The sequence below is a fragment of the Bos indicus x Bos taurus genome, chromosome 20 (assembly GCF_003369695.1).
Source record: "Bos indicus x Bos taurus breed Angus x Brahman F1 hybrid chromosome 20, Bos_hybrid_MaternalHap_v2.0, whole genome shotgun sequence".
NCBI lineage: Eukaryota > Metazoa > Chordata > Mammalia > Artiodactyla > Bovidae > Bos > Bos indicus x Bos taurus.
In genome coordinates, this window is record NC_040095.1 from 41,316,920 (window position 1) to 41,344,404 (window position 27,485).

Sequence of the window (27,485 nt, forward strand, 5' to 3'; positions counted from 1 at the left end):
GGAAGTTTTGAACACATCCCCCCACAGTACTGCGGAGCTCGTCATTGCTCACCCTGATGGTTAGGTGCTTCCACACAGTGTTGGGACCAGGGCCCATCTCAAATACCCTGCATTCCTCCTGGGTGGTGCTTAACGCAGTTTCAAGGGTCCATCTTACAGCTCTAGGACCACTGGGAAGGTCTCATGAACCAGGATGGGGGCAGGGACACAGGACACTGAGAAGCCATTCTCAGCAGCAGATGGTGTGTTCCCAAATCTGATCATAGCACATAACTCAATCATGAAAGGATTTCTTTACAGTTTTCTCAGTCTACAATTGAGCAAAGCCCGTGTTGTCAGTAGCAGAAGTATAGGTGCCAAGACAGGATAAGAGCACACTGAAGCCATAAGTTTTACACCCCCTCAACCCACCATGTTCAGCTCATTGGATTTTAGGTACAATGAATGAACTGGTAGTTAAAAAGCACAAAGTATTTTGAAAAATGGAAAGTACATATAAAACTGTCAACTCACTGGGACTAGAACATTCTTAGTAACTGAGTCCTAGGTTTAAATAACAGAAGATGTTCCTGTGTTTTAAGCATCAATTGAAAGGTACCTTGGAATAAAGATTTTAAAATTATCTGGGCTAATTATTCTGAATTTTGACTTCCTTCGACTTTCTTTGCCCACATGCTAGATATGATTCAGCATCATTTTAAAGAGCTGTGTTGCTAGGTTTCCCTTGAAGTAATTGATTTATAATCCATCAATTCAAGGTGTTCTCAAGCTCAGCAACAGAAAAAGAATTTAATAATAACCAGGCTGGCTGCAACAGAGAAAGTGAAAATGTTGAAAGAGAAAACCACCTCTTTGTTTTGCTGGGAAAAGAAACCAATGTTTAAAAAAACAATGTTTAGTATGAGTTCTAAAGAGTAATCCCAAGCATTTTTAACACCACTCTAAAGAGGTTCATTCAAACCTAAGCTGACACTAGAATATCCAGCAGAACTTTGGGGGGCTGGGATGTTTACTTCATGGGCAAGTTTCAAGCATATATACACTTAGACGCTGGTCACCAGAGAGAAGTGATGATTAGGCTTTCTCACCAAAACAGGAACATGTGGTCTGGGAAATGATCTCTGTGCTGCTTCTGGGAAATGGGATGGTGAACTAGAAATACTGCTCAGATATTTAAATAGCTTATTGGAGCAAAGAAAATATTTAAGAATGCTGGAGAGGGTGTGGAGAAAATGTGGAGATTCCTTAAAAAACTGGAAATAGAACTGCCTTATGATCCAGCAATCCCACTGCTGGGCATACACACTGAGGAAACCAGAAGGGAAAGAGACACGTGTACCCCAATGTTCATCACAGCACTGTTTATAATAGCCAGGACATGGAAGCAACCTAGATGTCCATCAGCAGATGAATGGATAAGAAAGCTGTGGTATATATACACAATGGAGTATTACTCAGCCATTAAAAAGAATACATTTAAATCAGTTCTAATGAGATGGATGAAACTGGAGCCTATTATACAGAGTGAAGCAAGCCAGAAAGAAAAACACCAATACAGCATACTAACGCATATATATGGAATTTAGAAAGATGGTAACAATAACCCTGTGTACGAGACAGCAAAAGAGACACTGATGTATAGATCAGTCTTATGGACTCTGTGGGAGAGGGAGAGGGTGGGAAGATTTGGGAGAATGCATTGAAACATGTATAATATCATGTATGAAACGAGTCGCCAGTCCAGGTTCAATGCACGATACTGGATGCTTGGGGCTGGTGCACTGGGACGACCCAGAGGGATGGTATGGGGAGGGAGGAGGGAGGAGGGTTCAGGATGGGGAACACACGTATACCTGTGGTGGACTCATTTCGATATTTGGCAAAACTAATACAATATTGTAAAGTTTAAAAATAAAATAAAATTGAAAAGTGGAAAAAAAAAAAAAAGAATGAGACTCTCCTGCATTCTGGGATATATCACCAAAATTTTAATTTAGTCAAATTTTTTCTTGCTCTAGTTGTTTGTTTGTGGATACAAGTGTGTTAGAGACCGACTGCCAGGCTAAGTGTTGCCTCTCCGAAAAGGTTAGCACAGCATCAGCGAAGCTCGATCGTCCTCAAGAGCTCTCCAAGATCTGCACGTGTTGAAGTGTCAAGACCAGAGCTGTTTCCTGACTCTAAATCTCTCACAGCGCCCTCCAGAGGCCACAGAAAGTCAGCACAACGCCTGCAGATCATATCACTGGACAAAAAGCAAGGTAGTAAACTTCTGAAGATGGCAGAGAAAGCACATCTCTACTCAAAGTTCCTCTTCAAAATTAACTGAAGACAATAAGGAAAAAGGCAAAAGAAAGCTGCATTCTGATCAAAGTCGGAATAATCTTCAACACCTGCGGGTGGTGAATATGGAACCAGGGTGAGGAGGTGAGGGAAAACAGGAGATGACCCCAGGGTAGCGTTCAGCACGCTGTCCACACCAGAGTCTCTGCTGTGTTTGTGGTCCCTGACAATGTGCCTCTCAAGTGTGTGAGCTTGGTTGAGGCTTTTTGGTTTCCCCCTCTTATCTAATAGTGTAAAACGTCTGGAGCAAAGAGCCTGGCAAAGTATGAACCCACTGAGCCACCTTGATGCAAAATCCAAGAGTAAGGCTTTCATCACTTGTAATAAGTCGACGAAAGAAGTGAGCGGATGGAACAGTCCCTCTTCCTGAAAGTAAAAAATGCTGTATGCCTCAAGATGTTTGCTAACTGCACAGACCAAACCAGGGACAGAGAAGCCAAAGGGAGTAGAAGCTGAAAGGGACTGATGTCTATTCCTCCCCATCTCCTCTCCATTCTGGTTCACTCCATATTAGATGCCAACGTCACATCTGGGTACCCTTCTGGGTAATGTCAGAATTTCTGGAATGGTGTTCTCAGGTGGTATCAGTGACCAGGCATATTACCACTCAAGAAAAATTGTTCATATTTGCTTTTTTTCCTCTGGATAAAAAATATTCATTTATTTGGGTTCAAATCTTAATGAATCCTTCTGAGAAATTAACATGCTTCAGAGAAGTATTCTAAATATGAACCCATGGTTTCTTTTGTTATTGTTTACTGTCACATTCAATTTATTGAAAGACTTGACTTGTAATGACTAATCCGCTTCTTTGAAGGTCTTGTAATTGGGGCCAGGGTGGGACTGTATTAGTCACTAAGTTGTGTCCAACTCTTTGTGACCCTATGGACTGCAGCCCACCAGGCTTCTCTGTCCATGGAATTCTCTGGGCAAGAATACTGGAGTAGGTTGCCATGCCCTTCTCCAGAGGATCTTCCAGACCCAGGGATCAAACCCTGGTCTCCTGCATTGCAGGCAAATTCTTTACCATCTGAGCTACAGGGAAGCCCCAGGGTAGGGCTACACAGCTGTTAACTCTTGTTTCCCCAGCAGGTGGCTCCCTTGACAGGCCGTTATGTCCACTTAGGTGGACAGAGGTACTCGTGGCCATTCCCCCACCATTCCAACATGCCTAGTCCTGTAGGAAGCACTTGCTGCAGACAAACTCCAGGTGTGGGGGTGGGTGGGGAAGATGGTAACTAGTCACGCCTGGGGGATTAAAACACCAATCTGGCACTGAAAAATTCAACACAAGCAAGCTTCTGAAGCAAGCTGCAAGCAATCGAGACATATCAGAATGAGCTGCTGAACTTGCCACATGGGACTTGGGAGAAGGGCTCTCCCGGGTCCTCTAAAGCTTGTGGCACATGCCTGAGCACTGAGGTGGCAGCAGTCCAATCTTCCTGTGTTTTCTGTTCAGTTCAGTTCAGTCGCTCAGTCGTGTCCGACTCTTTGTGTTTTCTGTAGTTTTTTTTTTTTTTTTATCCCCAAACTCTAAACTTTTTATTTTGTACTGAGGTATCGTCGATTAATAATGTGGTAGTTTCAGGTGAACAGCAAAGGGACTCAGTCCTACGCACACAGGGATGCACTCTCCCCGTTTTTTCTATTTCACTCACCTCTGATTGTGCTTTCGCTTCCTGAATGAGAGTGAGGACAGTAGATCTTGACCCCACTGACGACAGAATGGACTGCAGTCTTTGCTGATCCCCTGCTGAGACCAGGAGTTGTTGCAAACTAAATAATATAAACATATTGGAAGAATGTTAAAGAAAAAAACTTCTCCACTGTACTAGGATGCATTAAGAATGATCTCCTTTCTACCACATTGCAGGCATTTTCTGATTTTCATGCTCTCTTTTGGTCACAACTCCATTTCAAACTGCTTGAAGAAGCTCAAACGCTCAACAGGAATTTCATTCACTGCCAACAGCAGTGGGAATTCCTATGGATTCTAGGATCCCTCCAAGATGTTAGGCGACCAATACTGAACTTGAACAGAAAATTTCAGACAAATATTCTGTAGCCTCCAGTGAAATATTTTAAAACATACTAGAAGTTTCCTATTTGACTTCAATTTGACTTCAGTCACTTTGAAAGGTTCTAATCCTCCCCCAGTGGTCCTGTTTCCTTATCCCACCATCTCTCGCTCTGTCTCGCTCGCTTGCTCTCTTACTCTGTGGTTTTGCTAAGTGCCCTGTCCTACAAAAGCCTCTCTTTAGAGCAACAATTTGGGAAACACTTTTCCCTGCAGGCACTTTATTTTTCCAATACTAATATTTAAAAAAAAAACAAAAACAAAAACTGGAGGCTGGAATAGAAAAAGGATGTTAGTGGGATTTATTCAGTGTAATCTGAATAAAGTCTGTCATTTAGCCAATCGTGTGTTTTTCAATGTTAACTTCTGACAAACAGGCCATGGTTATGTAAGATGTTAACTTGAGGAGCAGCCAGGTGAGATGTACATGGGAAGTTTGCACTATTTTTGCAACTTTTCTAAAAGTCTAGAACTCATCCATTAAAAAAAAATTACATACAAGGGGAAGAGCGGACACTTACTTAACTGACCAACTTCTTCCGGAAGGCAGATCCTGGGCGGTCTCACCCACATCGTGGGCTGAACTGGGTGCTCTGGGGTCAGTGGCTTTGGGACAGGCCCTTTCTGCCCCATCCTTGGGGCATGAAAGGGCCGTGGACCCAGCGAGGCCCCCAGCAGGGGAGCCAAGTGACCTCCGGGGGACGATTTCCAGCTCAGTTTTGAAGAGCACGGCGGATGGCCCTGCCGAGAAGTCCTCGCTGCAGAGCTTGTCCAAGTCGGGCATGCTCAGGGCTCTCAGCTCCTGGAGCTTCGAGCGGGACAGAGGTGAGGCCTGCGTGTGACGCACCGAGGACTTGTTCCTCTTGGCGGGAGAGGCGGGGGTTGCGGTCGGGGCAGGGATGCCCGAAGGACCAGGTGGTCTCTTGGGGTCTGAGTCAGCGCCCTTGTTACGGGCATCTGCTGGGGTCTGCCGGGAGACGGTCAGCGTCATGCTGGACGGGGACTTGGTCATCGGGGGGACGACGGTGGTGGCTTCACCTTGGCTTTCGCTGCAGGAACTCAGGCTACGTCTCAGCGACCTTGCTGTTGGGTCACTGGAGTGGCTGAGGGGCCCAGAAACCACGCTGCCGGACGACCGTCTCCCAATGGGAGGCTTGGAGCTCACTGACAAGAAGGAGGAGGCCCCAGCCTTGGCTGCGGGCCGGTCAGAGTGGGCCAGGTTCTCGAAAGACTTGATCCTCTGCTTCACAGAGAAAAAGGAGGTGGCTTCGTGGGGCCAGTTCTGTGGGGAGTAGTGATGTCTCCTGGTGACGGTGACTCTGTCTGTGAGCTGGCAGCTGGTTTCCTGGGCGGACAGGACATCCGCTTCGTCTGTCGTCGGAAGGCTCCCCGAAGTCTCCAGCAAGGGCTTTACGCTGTATACACCCTGCCCATTAGCCAGGCTGAGAACAGCACCTCTAGACGCCTTGGCCTCGAGGAGGCCCCCGCTGGTGCCAGGGATCTGGCCGTCCCGAGGGGTGCGCCCTGGGCTCTGTGGGGTATGGCCCTCCCGGCCGAAATGACTGGAGAACTGGGCCGGCATGGAGTAGGTCCTGGTCGCTGGCCTTGGCGTGAAGTAGGGATGATCGTCCAGCACTGGGCCCACTGGTGGGCCATTCCTGGGCACCCCCAGGGGGTTGCCCATCTGGCCAGGATCGGCCTTTCTAGCCAGCAGCTGCGGGGAGGAAGAGGAGGAGAGTCTTGCCAGGCTGACGGATCGCTGCTGCGCTTCCAGCTCCACCTGGGAGACCCGGGTTGGGAGGAAGGACGGGTGGTTTGGGGAGGACTCCCCTGGCTGGTGACAGAGCCCAGCCTCACTCTCCTCCTGATGGCTGCTCTGGGACAAGAGCCCCCCCTGCCTGTCCCTCTCAGCCAGTATGTCACCACATGTGCTCTTTGGGATCTCAATGATTTTCAGCTGCTTGGTTCTTTCAAGAGGCTCACTGGCAATTATTTTGCTTCTTTTGTCACCAGTCACCCCTGGCAGGGCTGCTTCTGCTGCAGAGTCTGTTTGGCTGGACAGGGACCACTCACCCTGCCCGGGAGTGGGGACCTCCAGCTTGCCGGCTACCGTGGACGTGCCACTCCTCAGTGCTGCGGGACTTGCTGGCCCCGGGGATGCCAGGGGAGCCCTGCTCTCTGGACCACACTTGGGAGGGCTAGGGGCAGCCGGGAAGCCTCGGTCGGGTTCCGCGTGCACAGCCGGGTGGAGCCTACCACACCCACCTTGCTCAGGAAGGGTCTTGGGGGTGGTCACGGGCGAAACAAACATCCTGATGCTCGAGTCGGATGCCGAGGGCTTCAGGGAGCCCGGGGTCCCAGGGGGCAGCTTGCCCTCCACACACTGGGGAGACTGAGGGGCGGCTGCGGCAGTCTTGTCCAGTTCTTCGTGGTCAGCTGTGTGGAACCGGTGCGACGCCACCTTAGAAAGCATTTTGTGGGAGGCCTGGGGTGAGACAAGGGCCTTCCTGTGCTCTGTGCTGCCAGTCTTCCCCGTGTGAGCAGCCGGGACCTCGGAACTGACTTTGCTTTTGCTTTTGATGCTCAGTCTCTTCAGCTTAGGACCAGCTTTGGGTTTCTGACAGTTACTCAAAAGGGTTTCCACAGAACTTTTCCTAGGCAAGTCTTTATTCTCCAGATTCAGCCGAGGAGGGGGGCTATCTGGCACAGGCACCCCCTTCTTGTGGCTTGAGCTCAGCACCTGGGCCTTGGGGTCGGGACTTCTGGCCAGCAGCGTGGATTGTTCCATTTCAGTTTTGCTCTGCGGATGCGTCCCGTGGTTGTTCTTATTTATCTCTCTAAACCAGGCCATGAGGGGCCGCCTGGAGATGGCTTTTGGCTTTGGCAACAAGTCCTCTGGGCCTTGACCTCCGGAGATGTGCAGGTTTCCCAGAGCTGAGTCTCCATTCTTGGGGACACACGCCCTGAAGGAGGCTTGGTTTTCAGCAGTGTGAACATCTATTTCTTGTTTCTCAGGTGGGGCCTTGTCATCCAAATGGTCATACTCCAAACCATTCACCACGTTAGGAGAACCAAGGGTACCCAGGGAGCTGGGGATAGGCCTGGTACCCGGAGGAGGCTGGGTGGCTTCCCCAGAGTCCTCTTCACTTGGGGACCTGTGGTCTTGAGAGACCCTTGCATCCTCAGGCGGCTCCGCCTCCTGAGAGCTCACGTCTGACAGAGGAGGAGGTGGCTGCGGAGGGGTGGAGGTGCCTGGCACGAAGCGGGCTGTGTGGCCTGCTTCTGCCCCCACCTGGCTCAGGGCTCCATCCTTTGGTGGCAGGGCTGTGGCAAGGGCAGGGCAAGCGGCCACCCGGGCAGGAGCAAGGGCAGTGGCTGAGGGCCGATCGGGGGAGCCATCCGTGGAACAGATTTCCACCTGCTCCTCCTCGGACTCCGTTGCATCTCCCTTGTGAGAAGGCTCAGGAGGACGAGGATGAGGAGGGGACCAGCTGTCCCCGGGGGGAGCTCGCGGGGCTTCAGTGAATGACTCGGGGTCTGAGGATGAGTCTTCCACGTCCCCGTACATGGACGAGAGGGACACAGATGGCTCGGTGCTGTCGCCCAGGCCTGACAGCGAGGTGCTGTCTTCGTGGAGACTGCTGAGATTCCTAGAGTAGTTGCTCAGAAAGCTTTTGTTCACAGTAAAATGTCTGTCGGGATTGATGGAATCCAAAACTGAAGGCTGGCCGGCCCACTGAGGGGGAGGGGCTGGACCAGCCGCCCCGGGCCTCCTTGGGGCAGGGGTTGGACTCCCCGAGGCTAGCTGTGGCCCCTGGGCAGCCTGCTCTCTGCTCAGCCGGTCCCCTTTCCCAGGGGAGGGAAGTCTTGCTCCGGAGACATCCGGTTCCACCAGGAGCCTGTCGATGTCTGTCACTGGGCAGCGCCCGTTCCCTCCAGGGCAGCCGGGCCCCGAGGCACCCCCACACGCCTCCTGGGCCTTGTCACTCAGCGATGGCAGGGCCAGGCCAGCCTGCGGGGCGCTGGTAGACCCTGAGTCTGTTCCCTGGGGCAGAGCTGACCCCTGGCAGTTTTCAGGGGCAAGGACTGCTGAGGTTTGTGGAGCCTTGGCATGGTGACCCAGAACCCTCTCTTGGCTCTTCTCCCCGGACATGAGGTCTTGTGGCAGCCCAGCACCAGTCGAAGGTGCCCCCTCAGCCATGGGTCCTGCTCCCCTGGGGGTCGCTGCCTTCCGGGCAGCACAGGGCGAGCTGGCGTTGGGAGCTGCTCTCATCTCACGGAGGTCAGGACGAGCCATTGCCATTGTCCCCGGGGATGTGCTGTCCTCAGACTTGGGGATCCTGGGTGATTCTGGCCCTCCGGGGTCCTCAGGTCGCCTCGCTGGCTCTGTGTCCACTGAGGTCTGGCTGGGGTCAGGGTGAGCCGCCTCCTTCTGCCCTGGGGAAGGGAGAGGGTCTGGGGAGCCATCTGGTCCTGGGTGGAGAATAAAAAAAAAAGATTGGAGTGGTGGGGGAGACACAGGGTGAAAGGTTAGAAAACAGAAAACTTCAATGAAAACAAGTGAAAATTGTAAACAGTCTCAATTTTTTTGTCTTTTTTAGAAAGACATCCCACAGCTTAAATGTAGGCCTGTTTTAGTCTCTAAAATTATAGAGTGCTCACATCGAACAAATACCACTGTGCTTTAGAGGCTCTAAAATAACTCAGCATGGACGGCAGGAGGACCTCTGCCTCTGCCCTTTCTAGTTATTTATAAGGACAAGGGGACACCAGAAATCCTGCACTTGGGTTTCTGTACACCATCCGCCCTCTGATGGCAAAAGCCACAGGAGTCAGCGGGCTGTTCTATTTGATTCCTTAGCTTGGGGTGATTCTGCAGTCAACTCAGTCCCCCGCAGACTACATGGGGGTTTAGGCTCGTGCCTTGGATTAGGAGTCACAGGGTAAAGTGAAACAGTCCCAGCAAGGAACTCGAGGGACGAGAGGAGGCTGATTCATGCAGACGCATGGAATGCTCCAGACATATGGAAGCCTGCCCTGTCCTCCAGCATGTCCTGACCAGGGTCAGGGGTGTGGGAGACTGAGGAGGTCAGATTATCCCAGGAAGCGGAGACAGAGGGCTGCTGGACTTAAGTGGGATTCTGGGGGCACATCTGGAACGGAAGCCAAGGAGGAGGAGAAAGGCAAGGAAGGAAAGGGGATCAAAGCAGAGAAGCCAGAGAGAGCGTGACCTCTCCGAGGTGCAGGGACAGATGCCGCCTGCCTGGAAGTGAAGTCCCTCCACGTGCTGGGTCTGGAGAGCCACTCTGTCCTGGAGGCTCCTCCTCAAAAAGCCTGCACACGTGTGGGTTAGTCTGTCTACTTCTGGCACATGGCATCTTACAATAGGTGGGGGAACAGGCAGAAAAAAGAACATTAGATTTGCATTTCCTTATGAGCCCTGGGTTTGAGTGAGGGTAGAGCAAAAGCCTCAGTCACAATGAAAGTTTTGCTTAGAAGCGTGTCTCCCCCAGATGTTACAGTCACTCTGCATCGCCCATGCCAGTCACCTTAACTGCATATGGCTTTCCCCCGAAGTTCCTAGATCAGTAATTAGGAGCTAGTAGCACTTGGCGCTGTGCTCAGAGTTTCTTGTGGGCTTCATTTCCCTCCCAACACTGTGACCGCCCGCACTGGAATGGCGGGGAAGTGAGGCGCAGGGTGGTAAGCAGCATATGCAGGGTCAGAGAGTTCATGGCCAGGGCTCCCCCCAGGATGTGGACTCCACAGCTCACGCAGTTATCTAAGCCCTGACCACATGGCCTCTGTGGAGACCACCCAGCAACAAGACCGGTTCATCAGGATACCCACGGAGACCTGACACAACCTCCCCAGGTCCCCACGGAAGGCCAGGGGCACCACAGACTCACACCCATGGCCTCCTTTCTTCTGCTCAATTTTCTTTTTTAAAACTTTTTATTTTGTATCGGAGTATAGCCAATTAACAATGTTGTAATGGTTTCAGGTGGACAGCAAAGGGACTCAGCCATACATATACATGGATCCATTCTCCCCCAAACTCCCCTCCCATCCAGGCTGCCACATGACATTGAGCAGAGTTCCCTGTGCTCTGCAGTAGGACTGTGGTGCTTATCCATTTTAAATACAGTGGCCAGTGTGTACTTGTCCATCCCACACACCCTAACTATCTCTTCTCCCTGTCGTTCCCTCCAGCAACAGTGATCTGCTGAATCTTTTCAATTCCCTTCAGTATGACTTTCCTGTTTCTGCTGGTGCCAACTAGGAGGCTTCCCTGGTGGCTCAGATGATAAAGAATCTGTCTGTACCACAGGAGACCTGAGTTTGATTGCTAGGTCAGGAAGATCCCCTAGAGAAGGGAATGGCAACCCACTCCAGTATTTTTGCTTGGAAAATCCCATGGAGAGGAGCCTGGTGGGCTATGGTCCATGGGTTCACAGAGCTGGACACGACTGAGTGACTAAGCATGCGCAGATGCTGGTGCCAGCTACAGGGAAAAGCAGCAGCAAAAGGAAGGGATGTGTGTCTGTTTTTCAGATTGATTCATGCGCTGAGCAAACCCTAAAATTTTGTTAGCAATTTGGCTTTTGTGCAAAGTGTGTAATGCAAAAAGGTTTTACTGATGGAGATTAAATTACATGGAAGCAGTCCATGATGTCACCTTTCAAAATATTCCTTCACTTGGAAAGCCCCCAAACGCCCAACAATGGGAAGCATACTGGCTCAATTATGGCGCCTTATGGGGTAGAAGGCCCAGCGGCCTTTACAACTGATGTCATGGGTGCAGAAGAATGTGGAGGGCCTGGTGCAGCTTCCTAACCAGAGCAGGTTACAGGTGTGCTGATAACCTGACTTAGGGTTAGTGCTGAGGGTGGCCTGCTGGGGCCAGCACCAGCCACACAGGCCTGGGAGCATCTTGCTGACCTCTTCAGGCTCCTCAGCAATTCTATAGATGCAATACATAAGAATTATTTATTTTTTACTTCTCAGTGGAGGCTTTTCCTGCCATTTTTCAGTACATTTGGTTTCACATAAACAGAGTGTTGAGTTTCTGAAGGCAGGATATTCCTGTTTCATATTGTTCCTCATTCACTAAGGTATATGTCACAAAATGAGTAAAGGCTGGAGACTAGCTGAAGACAGATACCCATGAACTCAGGCCCAGTGATCTAGTCAAGTTGTTAAATGCAGGTAGCTTTTATCACTAGCCTATGAAGATCTCTCTGCCTTAAAATTTTCCCCATATAACATTTTTATTAGTTAACTTCTACTCTCCCGTTCTAAAGCTTAGTAAGTGATAAAATAATCTTACCTGTCCCGGGTTGCTTGGATGTCGCTGCAGGTGGGTTCTCTGTAGGGTGGCTGGCATCTGGGTGGGGCAGGGCACCGCCTGGTCCCCACTCAGTGGGGACTCGTCCATCCCCGACGGACGGCTTGTCCAGAGATTCCTGGCACAAGGACAACTGTGAGTCACTGTTAAAGGCTTTCAGGGTTCTCTGCATCCTAATACATCACATACAGAGGAGAGCTGGTTTGGGAAAATTCAAGGAGCCCTGGACCAGAAGCCACAAGACCCAGATTCTGGGTTTAAGGTCCAACTAGAAATGTCATGGCCTTGTCACTCTTCCTAAGCATTCAATTTAAGATGTGGGTGATAAGTAGTAGCAGTGATGTTAGTAGCTCAGTTGTGTCTGACTCTTGGCGACCTCATGGACTGCAGCCTACCAGGCTCCTCCGTCCATGGGATTTTCCAGGCAAGAGTACTGGAGTGGGTTGCCATTGCCTTCTCTGCCAGGGTGATTAGGAAAAGGCAAATGAAAACCACAATGAGATAGCATCTCAACCCCCTCAGGATGGCTTCAATCAAGAAGATTGAAATAATAGAAATAACAAGTGTTGCGGGGCTTGCCTGGTGGCTCAGTGGTAAAGAATCCACTCGCCAAACACAAGAGACATGGGTACGAAACCTGGTCCAGGAAGATCCCACAGGCCACAGAGCAACTGAGCCCATGCACTCCAAAGTCTGTGAGCACTAACTGTGGAGCCCACACGCAGCAACTACTGAAGCCTGCCTGCCCTGGAGCCCGTGTTCCTCAAGAGGAGACGCCACAATGAAAAGCCTGCACGCTACAACTAGAGAGAGCCCAGGGGCAACAGTGAAGACCCATCACAGCCGAAAAATAAATCAGTACATCTTAAAAAAAACCCAACATGCAGCACACAAAAGGCTCTACAGAGGTAAGGCATTATTGCTACACTATGCATTGTGATGCTCAAGACCAAAACCAGCTCATTTTGGCAGTCATGGAGAGAATGAATCTGAATAAATAAAATTAGCATTTAACATTTTAAAACTGTACTTTAGCCGAGCGTCAATTACTTCCTTTCTTCTAATACCTACTAGGAAAATTTTCTCTAAAACAACTTTGCTAAAACATTAAATCAGATTTGACATTTACCCTCTGAGTGAAGGAGTCATAAAGTGGCTCAAAGGTGGCGGCAGAGGAAAGAGGTGAAACAGGTGATCATTTAGCTACTTTTGTTTAAAAAGAAAAAAAATAATTTCGTAAAATGTCAATTATCTGCTTAGGGAACTCAACAGTGTTCAACTCAGTGAATTTTCTATTTACTAATAAGGCATAAGTGTGATATGAAAACAGAAGCATCTGAAAGTCAACAGAGGTAGTGACTGTCCAGCACTATGAATGCAGCACGTGCCACTCAACTGTACACTTTAAAATGCTTTGGTGTTCAGTTGCTAAGTCATGTCCAACTCTTTGCGACCCCATGGACCGCAGCATGCCAGACTTCCCTTTCCTATACTAACGTTATGTTAAGTGAATTTCATCTCAATTTTAAAAAGTATTAATAAAAACATTAAGAGACAATCATTTTCCAAAATAAAAAGTCTCATTTTTTTAAGTTTCCAATATAAAAGGTAAATACTTTATGGGCAATGCATTCAATTTTCTTTCCCATATAGTATAAATAAAATTTGGGAATGAGAAATTTTACAAGAAAAACAACTTCTGTACAAAAATTTTAAAAGGTGCTCAAAGTTCTTACTGAGAATACTAATTCACAATTATGACATTTTAATAGATATAAATTATTATAAAAAAGATATTTGAGTAAAATCCATGATTTGGCTTTATATACTTATTTAACTTATATGCAGAGTACATCATGAGAAATGCTGGGTTGGAAGAAGCACAGGCTGGAATCAAGATTGCTGGATTATTATTGTTATATCAATAACCTCAGATATGCAGATGACACCACCCTTATGGCAGAAAGTGAAGAGGAACTCAAAAGCCTCTTGATGAAAGTGAAAGTGGAGAGTGAAAAAGTTGGCTTAAAGCTCAACATTCAGAAAACAAAGATCATGGCATCTGGTCGCATCACTTCATGGGAAATAGATGGGGAAACAGTGTTAGACTTTATTATTTTGGGCTCCAAAATCACTGCAGATGGTGACTACAGCCATGAAATTAAAAGATGCTTCTTACTCCTCGGAAGGAAAGTTATGACCAATCTAGATAGCATATTGAAAAGCAGAGACATTACTTTGCTAACGAAGGTCGGTCTAGTCAAGGCTATGGTTTTTCCAGTGGTCATTTATGGATGTGAGAGTTGGAGTGGGAAGAAAGCTGAGCGCCGAAGAATTGATGCTTTTGAACTGTGGTGTTGGAGAAGACTCTTGAGAGTCCCTTGGATTGCAAGGAGGTCCAACCAGTCCATCGTAAAGGAGACCAGTCCTAGGTGTTCATTGGAAGGACTGATGCTAAGGGTGAAATTCCAATACTTTTGCCACCTCATGCGAAGTGTTGACTCATTGGAAAAGACCCTGATGCTGGGAAAGATTGAGGGCAGGAGGAGAAGGGGACAACAGAGGATGAGATGGCTGGATGGCATCACCGACTTGATGGACATGAGTTTGAGTGAACTCCGGGAGTTGGTGATGGACAGGGAGGCCTGGCGTGCTGCGGTTCATGGGGTCGCAAAGAGTCAGGCACGACTGAACTGAACTGAGTTATTCAAAATTTGTAATACCCTTAAAAGGAAGAGGTTTACTCATTAGCTGAACATGACATTTTAAAATACATTTCCTAGTTGGAGGTAATAACAATTTTTAGAAGGAGAAAAAAGGTGTATATAAGGTTAAAAACAAACCCTTCTGCTGAGATTAGCTTTTATGACTTGGTATGTTCTGCTTCTTTTTACATGTATTATATGTTTTACAAATCACTTGAAAACACATCTTTATAAATACACGCATAAAAATTGCACTTCACAGATACTGCATGTTTGACAGGTTGACGGTCTGTGACAACCCTGCACTGAGTGGGTATGTTGGTGCCATTTTTCCAACAGCATTTATTCACTTCCATCATATTTTGGTATTTCTCACAATATCTTACATTTTTTCATTGTTACATTTGTTATGGTGATCTGTGATGTTACTGTTGCAAAAAGATATATAATTCAACTAAGGCTCAGATAGCTAACACTTTTTAATAATAAAATATTTTTGAATTAAGGTATGTACATTATTTTTAGAGACATAATGCTATTGCACAATTAATAGACTCCAGTATCCTGTAAACGTAACTTTTATATGCACTGGGAAGCCAAACACTTGACTGACGTTATTGCGACATCAGCTTGATTGCAGTGGTCTGGAACCAAACCTGCATTATCTCAGAGGCATGCCTGGACAGCCTTATAAGGCATCTCAGATTGTCCGCTCTGAGTAAAAGTATTTATGTTGAAGAGACTAAATAATGTTTGTTTCTCTTACCCTCTCCTTGCTAAAGTGGAGGTATACTAAATTTTTTTTTTTTAAATGTGCAATTTGATATTCTGGTCCATTCTAACATACTGGTAAACAAATAGAAACATAAACAATATTAACTTGCATTTACTGTGGTACATTATATGTTTCTCAGTGAATGCATGCCCATTACTTCATGTGATACAACAAGGGTAGGAGTAGCTGTAATTATACATCATCACCATGGGAAGTCTGAAAAAATAAGGATCAAGCAGAACCTTGACCGCCAGACATAACCACTGTTAACCTGTATTTGACGGTCACCCTGACTGTGTGAGATGATCAGGGAAGAGAGCAACATCCCTATTTTACAGTCCAGACAACTGTGGTTCAGAAAGATCAGTAACTTGGCGAGTTACTGCCTAAGTGACCACCGACTAGTCAGTGGAGAAGCTGGTCCCAGACCCAGGGCTTTCCTGCATCTGCCCGGCACTGCCTTTCCATCATCAACCACAGGCCCCGTGTATGGGAAGAGAGGGATTACATCTTTCGGCCACATGATCTCATGACTCAACACTTAGGCACCTCCCCCCACCAATCTGGTGATATATTACTAGGCTCCCAGGCAGTTAGTGTGTTGAAATGAATGACTGTATTGAAAGATGATTCTCCAATCATTATCCTTTATTTCACGCAGATTACCTTATGCTTTAGAGCAGCGGTCCCCAACTTTTTTGGCACCGGGGACCAGTTCTGTGGAAGATAATTTTTCCACAGACTAGCGTGGAGGGTGGGTATGGTTTCAGGATGATTCCAAAGGATGACATTTATTGTGCACTTTATTGCTATTATTATTATTACATTAGCTCCACCTCAGATCATCAGGCATTAGATCCTGGAGGTTGGGGACCCCTGCTTTATAGCATGCTCCATACTCATTCATACAAGACTCACTGGATCTCAAGTAACTAAGAAATCAGTTACCTTCTCCACAGTTCCTCCTGGCCGATAACCAGTCACGGTCACTTGGATGGAACTATCCTGGACTTTCAAGTCCGCACCGCATGGGTCACTGGCTCCATCGGTCAGCTGTGCTGATTCTGCGCTGCTAGGCCTGGCCTCAGTCTCAGGCCTCTTGCGGTGTGGGCTGACCCTGGCCACGGGCTTGTGCCTGGACCCCAGGCTGTCATTTTGCTGGAGGGAACTGGGGCTGTCTGTGCTCGCTGGACCCTGGGTGCCTGTCCCGGCTCTGCACTCCAGTTTGGGCGAGCTCCTCGATCCTGACAGTTCCTTTCTCCCCGAGCAGCCAGGGCTACCCTTGGGGGCCTCCGATGGGACCAGCAGGCTGGCTGCATGGGAAAGGGGGTCCCGCACGCCTCCTGGGAGGCTCTCCTGGAAGTCCAGCGAGCTGCCGAGGAGAGGCACTGAGGAGGCCTTGCTGACCAGTGTTTTCTTGGGGTGTTCCTCTCGGTTGATACCTGTGACCTTGGAAGAGGCTGTTGAAACATGTGTAGAGTTGTCCTCTGTCAGCGGCCTGCTGGGACCTGAGAGGGTCCCTGGGAGGGAAATACAGTCGCCTTCGCCATCAAACTCTTCCTCGTCGCTGGCATCGTCATCAGAGCAGCCCACCCTCCTCTGGCGGAGGAGGGGGTTCCGGAGGACCTCTGGGCTCCCGGGAAGACTGGCTTGCCTGGCAATTGTCACCTGCTTGTGGAAGAGCCCGGAGGCCCGTTGGCTTCCAAGAGACACAAGGCTGTTGGCCCTGGCTTTTCCTGGCTCCTTGTGAGCTGCTGGGGTTGGGAGAAGAAAAGTCAAGTGCAATAGCTTTCCATCTGGTATGGTCTTTTAATCTAACCCCCCCTTCTTTACACACGAGCCATTTCCACGTTCACAGATGCCAGGTACACCTTCTGGCCACTGGTCACTAGGCATAAACGACACAGTTTCTTGGGATCTGCTTACAGTGAGAGCCAACTTTCTTCTCTCCTCTGCCTACTGTTTTTTCTTTTTTTTTTTAAACTTAACCTCTGGATTGTTCAACTTACACATGTGTGCTGCCTAGAGACAGAAATGTGTAACTTGTCAACATCCATGATATCTAACACGTTACTGGGTTCAACCTAAACGCTGCTCCAAATACTCCCCGGGGGAGGATGCCCCGGGATCAACGAGTCCTGCACACCTGGGCCTTCTTATCACCTGAAGTCCTTCCTTCATAGGCAGGAGGGAGGCAGGCTTGATTAATGGGCGCGTGAGCTCCGAGAGAGTGGTGAGCTGAAGCCTGAGACTACACATAATTTATAAACTCCAACCTGGGAAGGGAAGGAAGGCGTGGGAGCTCTACAAACTCTTCGCATCTCGTTAAACGTAGTGAAAAATTACACGTGCTTCCGCCTTAGAGCGTTTCTATCAGAGCCTGGAGGAAGCACGTCGGCTGCTCCAAACGAGCTAGACAGGTTCTTGTCTGAGACAGGGGATTTTCTTATTCAGACATTAGAAATGAGCAAAAGGAAACCACACTGGTGGGAGTGAGGAGTCAGTGCAGTTCATATCAGGTCATTATTTCAGATTATACTGAGAAAATAATCAATGAGGTCTTTTTTTAAAAAAAAGTAAAACCCATATGATAACAAATCTGTCTCATACGTTCTAAATCATTCACTCACTGCCTTCTAAAAAGAGTAAGTTTAGGGTCTAGTGAAGAATTTGGTTAGGATTCCCCTAAAACATAAGACCATCAGGTTATCAGGCACGATTCGATGCCACAAATTCCAAGACTACGCTGTGTAAATAGCATCTCAAGGTGGGGGCAGTTTAGCTTTCCAACTTGGGGTACAGACCGTGCACCCAGCCTGTTGACTGTAGAAGTGGGGAGGCCGGTCACTAGGAGTGCACTGAGTTTTCCAAGATCAAACTCTGCCGTTAGTCAGGGTAGAAAGGTGGCTCCTACTCAACCATGGGTGTGGTCTCCAGTCCTCTTTCTGTACCCCAGCACCATGACGTGTAAACCAACGCATCATGGAGTCAGAGAGTCAGGGCTTACGGGAGGTGCTGGGGGGCTCCACGGAGCTGCTGCTGCCGCCGCTCCCTGGAGGGTCCTCGTCCTCGGAGCCGGCCACCATGAAGTCGGACAGCGGGCCTGGGGCGTCGTGAGCAAAGTACTGGGAGAGTTCAGATTCAGAAATCAGGGAGTCCTGTTGAAGAAGGCAGTGCTAGATGAGGAAGATGTGCCAGAGTGGATTATTTTAAATAGTAATTGTGTCCCATCTTCCCGAAAGCACTTTGTTCTCATCTGCGGTCACTCAAAACAGCTGTGATAGTAAACGCCCACCTCCATTTACTTTAGGATCACTAAATTAAACACTGAATGAATTAAAAGGCAATTGCTGCCAGACAATGTTTTTAAGAAATACGTTTTTGGCTGCGATCAGAAAAACCACAGCAGCAATGCATCAACCATCCCAGGAAGAAGACTGGGGGAAGAGATAGGAGGAGGAATGGAATTCCAAGCCACTGGTTCAGCCTACAGATGAAACAACAAAACAGGCGAGTTTGACTCTTGTTCTCTGATCCACTGAGTTTTTGGAACAGCCAGCTAAAAAAGATTCCTTAAAGTTGCAGATGCCCTCCCCAAACTGACCCAGGCCCCTTTTATTAAAAAAAGCAGGGGGCGGGGAGCAGTTATTTTTCAAACTGTAGCTCAGTTCTTTTATTTTGTTGTTTTGTTCTTTTCCTGGATGAATATTTAATAAAAGAAACTCACATTTATATACTTGTTCTCAAATGGACATTTTTGCTGTTTGCTGGGTAAAATGGCCAAGATGACTCATGGGCAGAAATACAGATTGGACCCTATGGTTTGATTTATGGGCTCCAAAACAAAGGTCTGTCTAGTCAAAGCTCTGGTTTTTCCAGTAGTCATGTATGGATGTGAGAGCTGGACTAAAAAGAAAGCTGACTGCCAAAGAATTGATGCTTTTGAACTGTAGTGTTGGAGAAGACTCTTGAGAGTCCCTTGGACAGCAAGGAGATCCAACCAGTCCATCCTAAAGGAAATCAATCCTGAATATTCATTGGAAGGACTGATGCTGAAGCTTAAACTCCAATACTCTGGCCACCTGATGCAAAGAACTGACTCATTTGAAAAGACTCTGATACTGGGAAAGATTGAAGGTGGGAGGAGAAGGGGACAACAGAGGATGAGATGGTTGGATGGCATCACCGACTCAATGGACATGAGTTTGAGTAGGCTCCAGGAATTGGTGATGGACAGGGAAACCTGGCATGCTGCAGTCTATGGGGCTGCAAAGAGTTGGACACAACTGAGCGACTGAACTGAACTGAACCAGTAAAGCAAGGAAGCAAAGTGCCTTTTCTTGACTCACCTTTTTTGCAAAAGAAGGACTCTTCAAGGGGGTACCTGTTGGGGGAAAAATTTACCATACTGTAAAAAAAATGAAGCTCAAATCCTTACAAATAGGCTCACCTTCTTAACAGGAAAAGAAGGAGCCAGACATATTAAACAAAACCCTCTCTGCTCAATAGGCACGGAAGGGCCACGTGTGTGGGAATGGACATGCATGCAGTCTATTGGGTACCTGTCCCACCTCCCAAGATTCTTCTCAAGCTTCAAGCCCCCATATGCTACTGACTCCATGGTGATCCTATTAATAGTTGGAAGTAACTTCCTCTGCATTTCAGAAGAACTTTATACTGCCCATATACCAATTTCCATATGCATACTATAATTTAATTACAAGTGGATGCCTGTTCTCTTCTTCCTTGACTATTTACCTATCACTGATCAGGCCCTGCAGGGCTTAGCACTAGGATCTAGGAAGTGTTCAGTGATATTTGATAAATGGATTGAAGGATGAATGAAGAAAGGAACAGCACTCAAAAAACTCATGAAAGAAAGAGGGAGAGGGCTGAATATCTGTCTTAGTTTTTAGTTGAAGGACAAAAAGACTCAGCATGGAGATTTTAAATTATATTCCATGAGCAAAAAGATTTTGAGTTTAAGGATCATAGCTTAGTAAAATCTTTTATAAATGACTGAGTGAATATATTAGGATTATGAGAGGACAGCCTTCAGGCACTTCAGGAGAATGAGTGAGTTGAATAAAGAGTCCATTATGGCTGTGCCCACTTTCAATATATTAATTATGGATGCAAATAATTAGGGTACTTCTTGGTTGCCAAAAAACCGTATGCCTTCCTTTTCCTTTGACAACCAGTAACTCATGTCTGTTTCCTCCCGACATCAGTCTTAATATCAGTAGTATCTCAAGTTCAGATACATCAGCAGAGTCCCTTGATGTTCCCACTCTACAGGAAACATTACTTTTCCAACTTGGTGCAAAGTTTCATGTTTTAAATTCATGTGAAATTCTTACTAGGGCAATCCTCCTATGACTGAACTTTCCACTTGAGGAGGAGGAAAATCATGATTTTTGCAGCCTGTTACATTTCAGTTGAAACTTTGAATTTGTATAAAGAAATCCCAGGTTTTTGGCTGGATTGTACCCCGTGCCTACAGAAACAACTGGTAATTTGGTAGCATTTCATTTCTACTTGGAATGAAGTAGAATTCATGTTCTACTTAACATGAATTGTACATAAACACCTGAAATGCTAACTCATTTCTGCAAATTATCTTAAAGCAGTAGAAAAAGCGTGCATGGCTGGAACTTTAATACAGCACGTTAAATAACTGTAGAAATCAAAAGCAGCCGCTAAGGGAAAGCATGGAATCTCTTTGACAGCTACTTCTGCCAAGCCCGGTAATTACCAAGACTCCAATAATAGTGCGCAGGGGAGTGCCCCCGGGGGGAATGTAACGAGAGACTCTTCTGAATGTTGAATGAAGATGTGCAGTTACAGTACCTAAGCCAGGAGAGGAACTGGCCTCTTTGCTCTCCTGATAAGTGCTGCGTGCTATCACTTCATCCATTTCCTGCTCGGAAACCTGATTGTCAGCAGAAAGCACAAATTAGACGGTTTTATTTATTTATTTTTCCCCAATAAAAGTAGCTAGGACCAGAGTCAGAGGCTGGAGCTCAGACAAAGAGAAAAATTGCAAGACCAAAGACTATGACCACCCTCTGAAGCAATAAACCAGGGCATATGAGTAGTTATTATATCCATTAACAGCTGGGTTAATGGACTGCTTCAAACACTGGATTCAAAACCAGACCTTCTGTTGATACCCAAGCTCATGAAGCAAAGCATTCATCGCTGGTTACCAACAACATGGCTGACTTGTGTCTCTCTCCAGAACACTCACTTCTCATTCTTTTTTTCCCTAAACTTAAACAATTTCACACTTACATAAAATTTGCAAGAATAGCACCAGGATAGTATACTCTTCAACTATACTCACTTTAAAAAAAAAAAGTTCCACATTCACACTCATACTTTATCTTCTCCACACACACACAACTTTTTACTAAACCATTTGGGAGTTAGTTTCAGACATTATGACCCTTCACCTGTAAATAATTTAGTAAGTATCTCCTGAAAACAAGGACATTCTCTTAAATAATCTTGGTACTATTATCAAGTTCAGCAAATTTAACATTGATAAAAACGATGGTCGAATATACATTTCACATCCCTAGGACTAGTCTTCAGAAACGCTACTCAAAGTGTGTCTTGAGGCTGGAAATAATTCACAGAAAGTTTGATGCCAGGCTGGGATGAGATAAGGGTTTTCCCTGAGAATGCAAATCAATACTCAGCTGCTTTCATCAACGTCTCGCGAGGTTTAAATGTCAAATGAAGTAAATAGCGTGCACAGTGATGTGACCGATTTATATTCCAGAGCAAGCTCCTTATCTGCGATGGGCCTTAGCGGCCCGTCACCAACTTCTCTGCCTAGTATGCTTTAGAGAAAAGGGTTTTTTGGGGGAGGGGTGTATCTGACAACCCAGAATTCAAAATCCTGTACTCATGTCTATTTATTCTCCTTTATATGTCTATTTATAATCCAAAATAATTCTAAGCCTTTGTCTTTCATGATATTGATAATTTGAAAGACACTAGTCCAATCCAAACCCTCAGTTACGAGTTGTCCAATAGTTTCTTCATGCTTAGATTTAGGTGATGCCTTTGGGGGCAGAAAAACTACAGAATTATAAAAACCGTTTCTTTTTCGGTACATCACAGGATCAGTGTATTTCATAACTGATGACAACTCTGACCACTTGTTTAGGGTTTCACCAGATTTCTCCACAGGATTTGTTGTGTTGTTGCCATTAATGAGTAATCTGGCAGGAGACAGTTTGAGACTGTTTTATCCTGCTTCCCAATATATTTCCACTCAATGGTTTTAGCATCATTCATATTCTTGCTGAATCAGTTATTATAATGAAGTTTTCAAAAATAGTGAATTTGTAATTCTCTTTTCCTTTATATTTTTTGGTGGCATGGTAAACTCATGGATTCCTCCATGCCCCCCTCCCACTCCACCAACAGTTGTTATCCATAACTGTAATTATTCATGGGAAGATTTTTATTTTTTAAATTTTTCTTAATTTTTTTTTTTGACTGTGCCACATGGCATGCGGGATCTTAGTTCCCCAACCAGGGATTGAACCCTATACCTTCTGCAGTGGAAGCGGAAGCACGGAGTCTTAACCAACGGACCACCAGGGAAGTCCTTCATGGGAAGGGTTTTCAAAAGCCTGATACATGATGAACTATGAGATATTTTAAGAGCAACTACAGGACTTGTATAGTTTATTTTTTTAAAGGTAAGAATATTTTAAATGTAGGACAGTAATTCTGTGTATTAAAATATCATTCAGAATAAATAATATTTGGATAAGCACAGCCATCTGCCTTAAGAAGTAAATGAACATTTCTCTACAGGATTCAGCATTACACTTTAACCTAACACATCAACCATCGTCACATCAGGGACTTTGTGTAATAGTTCCTAATAGTCTTCACAGGAAATACAACATGTACAAACATGCATGCAGACAAAATGCATACTCCCACACATACCTTCATAAACCAAAGAGTAATTCTGTATAAATGAGCCATTAAAAATGGCTGCAGACTTTTCTTGACATTAGACTTTGAATATTTGCAATTATTTTTGAGTGGGAGAAAAATGGTTGGGGTTTAAAACAAGTGAAAGATGTCCTGGATAACTCTAATCATGCTGAAAGCCCCAGTATCAATTAATAATGGACCTCTATTACTTTCTTCTACTTAACATCAGCTAGAATCTGCCACACGAGCAGGTCCAAATCTTAGCTTGTCTAAACCTGGAGGGTTTGAATATCCCAATTGGGCGGCCACTGCTTCAGTCATTATGAGAAACAGAAGAGAAGAAAATCCTTGTGGTATTTCTCTTGGAACAACATGAAAACTGAGGAAGAACATACATATAGTATCAAAATGTACCACTGGCATGAGATGTTGGGATAAGTGGTATAAAAATACATTAAACGTAAAATGGAATCTTGACCAAAAGGAAAATATAGTATGATGTTACAACTAAGAACACTATGTTTACCTAGGAGGAAACATGAAATCCAGTCAAACAAATACCGAAATTTGGTTCCTTGAACGTATCTCCAGCACCATCCTGACGACCATTCTACCATGGCTAGAAACATGAGTCAACCCGTGTGTTCCACAGAATCATAGACCACCAGAAGACCAGGATTGTTTTGCTTTGCACTGGAATGCCATTTCGATGTTTGATTGTATTGGCAAATTAGGCAGATGCTTTGGGGTAAGATTAGGCTAACCAACAAATCACGACCTGTGTGAGGTTGGAATGGATTTTGAAGTCAGAGATGCCTTGAAGCCAATAACTGCAAACCATAGAGAACTTAATTTTCTCTAATGTTGCCGAGGGATGGGCTGGATCAGCAGCCATAGCTTGTTGGACTGCTTCCTAAGGTTAGAGGAGTGTGGCCACGAGGGTGGTGGAATCCAAGGGAGAACCCTGGAGGGAGGAGTTGAGACTGTGAGTCAAAGCAGGGTTAAAAGTGTCCCAGAGAGAGCTCGGGGGACAGCAGGGGGACAGAGTAGAGCAGATTCCGAGGGAAAGGCAGGATTACAGAACAGAAAGGAGAAACACCGGCAATGACAAGGAGAAAAAACAGGAAAAGGTGGAAGCAGGACTTGATTTTCTAGAAATGATATTTATTCAAGTAGCTTTTATGTAAGACATTTTTAAGAATGCTTGTAGGAGTTTCCTGGGTGCTCTAGTGGTTGGGACCTCACCTTCTGGTGTTGGGGAGAGGGTGTGTGTGTAGGTTCGACCTCTGGTCGGGGTGCTAAGATTCCACACGCCTCTGGGCCGAAAAAACAGAAGCAATATTGTAACTACTTCAATAAGACTTAAAAAAAAAAATGCTTGAAGACAAGAGAAAACACCCTGGGGAGTGGGGGTGGGGGAAGTAGCGGGGCTGAGTCTGAATCAGCATTAAAGGTCCAAGGAGCTTGACTGACATCTCTATCCCGAATCAAGGCACAGAGTCACACCTTTGCAGTGGTTATTTGTATACGGGAAACTGGACGGCCAGGGCTTCCCACGTGGTGCTAGCGGTAAAGGACCTGCTGCCAATGCAAGAGATGTAAGAGACATGGGTTCCATCCCTGGGTTGGGACAATCCCCTGAAGGAGGGCACAGCAACCCACTCCAGTATTCTTGCCTGGAGAATCTCATGGACAGAGGAGTCCAGCGGGCTACAGTCCATGGGATTGCAAAGAGTCAGACATGACTGAAGTGACTTAGCATGCACAGCATGCAACTGGACGAATAACAAACACTGCTGAGACAGTGAAAATGACCCCATAAAGTTACTGCACTGAAGAAATCTCAGATGTGCCACATGGGAGAAACTGCCAGGTCTCCTGGTACAAACTTCTTACTTGTAAACTAGCATAAGAGTCCATCCAGTATAGCAGTCTGGGGCCATTCAGGATGTAATCAAATAACTCTACAAATAATACAAAGTGGACAGTAGCCACATGTCAGGCATTGGAAGACTTAATGGTCTAAATGAGCATTCTGAGTTGTTGAAAGGTCAGATTTGGGAGGGGGGAGAAAAAAAGATTACCATGTTGGAGACAAGCTGATTTTAAGAGTTTTACCTAGAGTACTCAAAAACAACCAAAAACAGCTCTCAAAATGGGTTGTGTTGAACTTGCTAAAGTATCCTGTGGTTAGCTTAAAAAATTAAAACCAATCGTCTAAGTAGAAGAGATACAACCAAGTAAATAGCATGCATGCATGCTAAGTCACTTTAGTCATGTCCAACTCTGCAACCCCATAGACTGTAGCCCACCAGGCTCCTCTGTCCTTGGGATTTCCAGGGCAAGAATACTGGAGTGGGTTGCCATTACCTTCTCCAAAGTAAACAGCAGAGGGCCCCCACACAGGGGCTATGATTATCTGCAAGTCAGTGTGGCGAAACAGTGTGAGACTGATGCTGGAAGAAACTTAGTGGGCTCTTAAGCATTAATCACACAAGTATTTTGCTCAGGTCAAGGATGGCCTGGACAGAGCATCAACTTCAATGCTTTCTGCTTTTCTGGATGCAGAAACCTGAAAAGGCTAAGTATCTCACCAAAGATTGAACAGCCAGCGGGGGTTACTCAGAACCCTACCTTCCATACTTAGCACTCCCACCTTCCACTAACTTTAAGTTCACCAATAATATTGTCAACATTTTCTAATAAAATGTTCTGAGTGTGAAGATGAAGTCCAGATCAATAATTCATTTCCCAAGTGTTAACAGTTACCTTGGTCACTGGGTGGCCACAGGCTGATTCCCATCCCCAGCTGGGTGAACGGTCTCATCAAAGAGTCTGCATGGTCATAGGAACACGTGTGCCATTGCTACTGGACAAACAGCTGCCTTCCCAGACTTAGGACAGTGTGGGATACCTCACCTTTGGATTAGGGTGCCGGCCGATGACCAGGCGAACGGGTCCTGGGGGGCATTTGCTCAAGATGGAGTGGACTTTGCTTAAAGCAGCATGGCGGACGTTGACAGAGTTCACTTCCAGGATTTGATCTCCGCGGCTAGGGAGGACAACATGATCAACTCTCTGCAGTAACAGTTAGTTTTTCACAAGACTTCCTTCTGGGAGTGGTTTACATAATATGAAATCTTTTCTGAATACTTTTAAGGAGCAAATGATATCCTCGCATCTTTGCATACGTATAAAAAAGCAAAACCCTCATAAACACATTAGGTTTTAAACTGACAAAGACCATTATGGGTATCTACCTGTATTTTCAGAAGTAGTAAAGTTAAAATTGATAATAAGGACAACAATGAAGGTTACTATTACTCAAACACGTATTGCAGGCCAAGTACTATAAAAAGAAATTTATGTAACAATGCTTTGACTAGGTATTATTATTCCCATTATGTAGGTAAGACCATGGGCTCGGAGAGGTCACCCAGATGCCACACACTGCTGAACTCAGGTTTGCCTACCTTTGCTCATCAAGTGACAGTCCCTCAACCACCACCAGTTGCTTTTCCCCTACCATATTGAAATGATTATTGTAATATAATTTAAGAAGGAAATATCTGAAGCTCAAAGGTTACCCAATAATTTGTAAAAACGTTTCAGATTTGAACAAATGAGAAATTGGGGACAAGATGCCCATTTTGACTTGAAATTATAGGGAGAGAACTCAGTATGAGAAAACAAAGAGTCTTTATGTGGGGTTTGAAGAATGGTCATTTGGCAGGCTCCAGACATATGGAACCATTCAAGAAAGAAACATCATCTTGGGATGTCATTAAAGGATTTTTTTCCTTGGGTTCTAAAAGTATATTTTCTTTAATGTACTTTGGATGATTTGCTAAATTTTTTTCAATATGGAAATTCACTCTGATGATTAACTAAAAACATAATATAATCTATTAACAGGGCCTCAAAATGGCAACCTCAAGGAATGTCATTTTGATAATTCCTCAACTGCTCAAGGACCTGAAAACTTAGAGGGGAGAAAGATGATACTGTTTGCACAAAGTGCTTCATGAAATACGTGTACATTCTTGTGAAGTTTAGGTGGGCACAGACCCACTGCAATTACTATATAATAGAACACCGAAACTTCTCTTGTATAAACAGAATACCCAAGCTACAACTCAGCTAGCTGAACTGAGAAATCAGACACGCAGTGATTTCAGACAGTAACCATCTAGACATCACGTCTCAAAAAGGAATGAAACAACAGGAAAGGTTCAGGAGATTGTACTTAATAATAAAGGCCTCCTGTTCAAGGGC

General features: G+C 46.0%; 1 protein-coding gene across 7 annotated transcripts in view; it reads right to left on the reverse strand.

Moving 5' to 3' along the window:
• PDZD2 (PDZ domain containing 2) overlaps positions 1 to 27,485 on the reverse strand; it is a 404,920-nt gene that overhangs the window by 10,780 nt on the left and 366,655 nt on the right. For 5 of the 7 annotated variants that reach the window (XM_027520462.1, XM_027520463.1, XM_027520458.1 and 2 more), the window contains 8 exons: positions 26,130 to 26,262; positions 21,096 to 21,177; positions 19,595 to 19,629; positions 18,253 to 18,403; positions 16,194 to 16,999; positions 11,748 to 11,883; positions 4,939 to 8,890; positions 3,999 to 4,116 (listed from right to left, as the gene is read on the reverse strand). In XM_027520462.1, the coding sequence (XP_027376263.1) occupies positions 3,999 to 4,116; positions 4,939 to 8,890; positions 11,748 to 11,883; positions 16,194 to 16,999; positions 18,253 to 18,403; positions 19,595 to 19,629; positions 21,096 to 21,177; positions 26,130 to 26,262 (5,413 nt within the window). The remainder of the gene's footprint in view (positions 1 to 3,998; positions 4,117 to 4,938; positions 8,891 to 11,747; positions 11,884 to 16,193; positions 17,000 to 18,252; positions 18,404 to 19,594; positions 19,630 to 21,095; positions 21,178 to 26,129; positions 26,263 to 27,485) is intronic. The other 2 variants (XM_027520465.1, XM_027520461.1) reach the window with 1 other exon arrangement.